The sequence below is a fragment of the Enoplosus armatus genome, chromosome 10 (genome assembly GCF_043641665.1).
Source record: "Enoplosus armatus isolate fEnoArm2 chromosome 10, fEnoArm2.hap1, whole genome shotgun sequence".
NCBI lineage: Eukaryota > Metazoa > Chordata > Actinopteri > Centrarchiformes > Enoplosidae > Enoplosus > Enoplosus armatus.
This window is the reverse complement of record NC_092189.1, coordinates 25,537,794-25,542,504: the sequence shown is the minus strand read 5'-3', so window position 1 is coordinate 25,542,504 and position 4,711 is coordinate 25,537,794. Positions and strand designations below refer to the sequence as shown.

Genomic DNA, 4,711 nt, shown 5'->3' with positions numbered 1-4,711 from the left:
GCACAGACGTCTCTTTGTGGTTGTTTTGCATCTTTGTGGTGGTTTTGTGTCTCTTGGTGGTGGTCTCTTTCAGTCTGGGTGTCTTGCCCCTATGTAGTTGAGGTTGGGGCCTCTTCCATGTCTGTACCCAGGGGCTTTTTGTCTCATAACCCGTCCATGTCACCAGAAAACCTGAACATGTGGAGAAATCCAAAAGACCTGCTGTGACCAGTTAGTGTTGCTGAGCTGTGATTGGACAATCATTTGTTCAGGGGTGGGGTTCAGAGAATGGTCAGTTACATACAAACAGACATTTCCTCTTTGATGAAGGAAGCTGAACACTTTTCATCATCGCCTGAATCACAGTGTGGGAGGAACAAACAAACAGACATGTTGGTACTTCTATACTTGTGAGGACATAATGCATTCCCAAGCACCAAACCTTTACATCTAAACTGAACCCTCAAATACATTTAAGGAAGACATGTCCCCACAAAGATAGACATACAAGACATACACACACGCACACGCACACACACACACACACACACACACACACACACACACACACACACATCTGGGTTCCATTAGCAGAGGAGGCGAGTCGACACCGGCAGCTCTGAGATCAGATAACACAAACAGGCTGCTGCCTCACAGCACTTACACCACTACAACTGCTACAAGAGTACGACTACTACTACTACTACAAGAGTACTGCTACTGTACTACAAGAGTACTACTCCAGTAGGAGGAAGAGAGCTGCAGCTGTCGAGAGACAAACTCAGAAATAGAGAAAAAAGAAAAAGAGCAGTTGTAGGAACTGGGAGACGGAAAATTGAAAAAAGAAGTAGAAGTAGTCCTAAAAGAAGAAGAATTGTAAGAATTGAAGGAAAAGAAGAAGATGAGGTTGATTTTTGGGTCTCTGGTCTTCGTCTCTCTACTGTCGTCCGTCTGCAGCGTCTCTCTGTCTTCTCGTCCAGCAGACGAATGCTCCAGCATGTCCGTCCGTAAGTCTTCGTCTTCTTTTTCTTCTTCTTCTTCCTCTGAACACATGGACAGGTAGAGACAGGCTTGATTCCCAGCTGCTTCTGTTTCAGATCAGGACATGTTTTCTCAGAGAGAGTCAGAGTTTAAACATTAAAACAAGTCAGATTCTCCCGGCATTCACACTCATGCAAACCATGTGTGCCCTTGTTTTTCTACCTGTGAGAGGACTAAGCTGACTTAGTCCCTGAAAGAGAGGACATTTTGTTAAAGTGAGGAAATTTTTGGTTTTAAGTTTAGTGTAAGTGAATGTATTATAACAGTGATGTCCTCACAAGTCTACACACAAATGTGTGTATAGATGTGTCTCACAGTTCAGTAAATATCCTCTGGAACAGTTTTTCCTGTTTACTGCACTGAGAAGTGAAACGGTTCTGAACAGCAGTACTACACTACTGTGCTACACTACATTGAATATTTCACTCAGTGAAAAGATGATAGATTTGTATATAATGTTTAAACATGATGATTATAGAGTACATTTAGAGCAGGAACCAGCTGATACAGTTTACAAGAGATGCTTCCTGTCTGTTCTGTTAAAAAGGCTCAGCCTGATGAAACAACAAACCACCGATGGGTTTGTTGGCTGTGGTGAAAAACAGTTTGTAGTTTGTCAGAAAGCAGAGGTGCTGTTCACTCTGGATTCCCCCAAATATTTCTTATATATCTTTATAAACAATGCAATAAATCCTCCTTCATGAAGGTAATGTTCAGTTTGTCTCTGCAGGTCTACAGTCAGACAGATGTGTGTTCTGGTCGCTGCAGGTCTACAGTCAGACAGGTGTGTGTTCTGGTCGCTGCAGGTCTACAGTCATATAGATGTGTGTTCTGGTCGCTGAAGGTCTACAGTCAGACAGGTGTGTGTTCTGGTCGCTGCAGGTCTACAGTCAGACAGGTGTGTGTTCTGGTCGCTGCAGGTCTACAGTCAGACAGGTGTGTGTTCTGGTCGCTGCAGGTCTACAGTCAGATAGATGTGTGTTCTGGTTGCTGCAGGTCTACAGAGAGACTGACGTGTGTTCTGGTCGTGTCACAGCTGTAATGGCAAGGTGCTAGGCAGAACGGGGAATAGGACCCAAATGCAGACACGGGAACTGATGCAGGGTAAAAAAAGGTTTTATTGCAAAAACCAAGGGGGACAAAGACTTACAGGATTGTCAGGCAGGCCGTGGTCAAAACCGGGAAAGCAATCCAAACAGGTAAACAGATCAGGCAAGGAACAGGCAAGAATCAGAATCCAAAAACTAGTAATCAAGACAGGTGAAGACAATCACACAGGCGGCAAGGCGGTAGGTCTACAGACAGACTGGCATGTATGTTCTCGTCTCTGCAGGTCAACAGACAGACTGGCGTGTGTTCTGGTCTGTGCAGGTCTACAGACAGACTGACGTATGTTGTGGTCTCTGCAGGTCTACAGACAGACTGACATGTGTTCTGGTCTGTGCAGGTCTACAGACAGGCTGACATGAGTGTTCTGGTCTGTGCAAGTCTTGAGTAGACAGTTGGTTGCTGGAGTGATTGGGGTCTCTGGTGATCCTGTTGACCGTCTTCCTACACTGCTGGATATAGAGGTCCTCTATGGATGGCACAGTTTCCACCAGCCTCTGCAGAGCCTTCCGGTTGAGGGTGGTGCAACTGTAATACCAGGTGGTGATGCAACCATTCAGGATGCCCTCAGTGCACCTGTAGAAGTTGTAGATCCTGGAGTCCATGTTGAGCATCCTCAGCCTGCAGAGGAAGAAGAGCCATTGTCTCGCTGTTTTTGTGATGGTGTGGTGAGTCCAGTCCAGGTCCTGACTGATGTGTGTTCTGGTCTGTGCAGGTCTACAGACAGACAGACAAGTGTGTTCTGGTCTGTGCAGGTCTACAGACAGACTGATGTGTGTTCTGGTCTCTGCAGGTCTGCGGGCGTTCAAGCTTAAGACAACCTGTAACTTCACCACTCTGAAGGAAAAGCAGCTGAAGGAGATCCAGGCCCCGACCACCAACGTGTACCTGCCGGTCCTATACCTGCTGGCCTTCAGTGTGGGTCTGCCCTCCAACCTGCTGGCTCTCTGGGTCCTGCTGTTCCGGACCAAACCACTGCCGTCCACCACGCTGCTTATCAACCTCACCACTGCAGACTGCCTGCTGCTGCTGGTGCTGCCATTCCGCATCGTGTACCACTTCAGAGGAAACCACTGGGAGCTGGGCGAGCCCTTCTGCCGCATCGTCATAGCGATGTTTTACGGCAACATGTATGGGTCTGTACTGTGTCTGGCGCTGGTGGCTCTAGACAGGTACATCGCTTTGGTTCACCCGTTCGGCGCCAAGACGTTGCGCAGCCGGCGGACGTCTCTGTACATGACGGCAGCAGTGTGGGTGGTGGTCCTGGCCGCCATGCTGCCCCTGCTGGTGTCGCGGCAGACCTACGTGCTGGACGAGCTTCAGATCACTACTTGCCACGACGCGCTGCCTGGGGAGGAGCAGGAGAACTACTTCCTGCCGTACTTTGCCACCTTGTTTTCTTTCTGCTTCCTGCTGCCCTTCCTGGTCGTGCTATTCTGCCACGGTGCCGTGCTGCACACCCTGCTGGCCGAAGGGAAGCGCTACGGTCATGCCATCCGAGTGACGGTGCTGGTGTTGCTGGTGTTCATTGTGTGTCTGCTGCCCAGCAACATCCTTCTTCTCCTCACCTATGCAGACAGCACGCTGGACGGAGACGGCGAGGACCTCTACGTCCCCTACATGGTTAGCTTAGCGATGAGCACCTTCAACAGCTGCATCGACCCCTTTATCTTCTACTTTGTGTCGGTGGAGTTCAGGGAGAAGGCCAAGAGCGTTCTGTGTTGCCGTGGCGACTCCGAGGACATACCGTCTTCTCTGGGGAACAATGTGTCATACTCTTCATCATCATCAGGCCTGAGGTCAAAGGTCACCCTGCTGTCCAAGTCCAGTCTGTCAGCATCTGAGACGGCGTGAGGAGGTGTTACTTTGTCAGAACCACGTTTACCTTTCAATAGGACAAACTGAGGGTCACATTACCACCGTCATCATCACAGCATTCAAACATTGTGATATTTAATGTCTCAGAAATGTTGTACTTCTCCTTTAAACGAAGACCATGTTGATATGAAGGCAGAATTGGTCCCTGATGACTTGATTGATTGTAGCTTCTGATAGAAATTAGATCCTGTCAGAAACTTCATGATTATTATTTTAGTTTATGTGAACAAAACATTATAAAGGAAATAAAATCATGAGAAAAAGATTCATACTGCTATTTTATAAATACACAGAATCAAAGATTTGAGGAAAAATATTGTAAATTGACAGTAAAATTAAACAACACAATTATTAAAAATCTCTGAGGAGTCACAGACAGACTGTGGTGAAGTCATTTCTGTCTGTATTTGAGTCTTAAAACCTTATTTTTCAACTTGTACTAAAATGTCTCCATAAGTGAGTGATTGTATGTATTATATTGATGTTTGTATATTGGAATAATAAACATTAATGTTAAAGGTCCCATATTGTAGAAAGTGAGATGTCCATGTCTTGTTGGATTATAAAGCAGGTCTAGCTGATATATAAATACTGTGAAAGTATCAAAACACTCAGCCCATATTCAGACAATGTGTCTTTAAATGAGCCAACAGGACTTCTGTAAGGTTTTGATGTCACAACTATACAGTCACTGCACTCAGCCACG

At 46.5% G+C, this 4,711-nt stretch overlaps 1 protein-coding gene across 1 annotated transcript; it reads left to right on the top strand.

The window, feature by feature from the left end:
- The first annotated feature begins 880 nt into the window (after positions 1-880).
- Positions 881-4,449, top strand: LOC139291671 (proteinase-activated receptor 4). The gene is made up of 2 exons (XM_070913772.1): positions 881-986; positions 2,921-4,449. The coding sequence occupies exons 1-2, from the start codon at positions 881-883 to the stop codon at positions 3,979-3,981; spliced, it is 1,167 nt and encodes a 388-aa protein (XP_070769873.1). The 3' UTR covers positions 3,982-4,449.
- The last annotated feature ends 262 nt before the right edge of the window (positions 4,450-4,711 follow it).

Bases quoted from the DNA above. Each gene is read 5' to 3' on its own strand.
- LOC139291671 (XM_070913772.1), top strand. From the start codon at position 881: ATGAGGTTGATTTTTGGGTCTCTGGTCTTCGTCTCTCTACTGTCGTCC. The intron at 987-2,920 runs GTAAGTCTTCGT...TGGTCTCTGCAG, and splicing joins ATGCTCCAGCATGTCCGTCC to GTCTGCGGGCGTTCAAGCTT.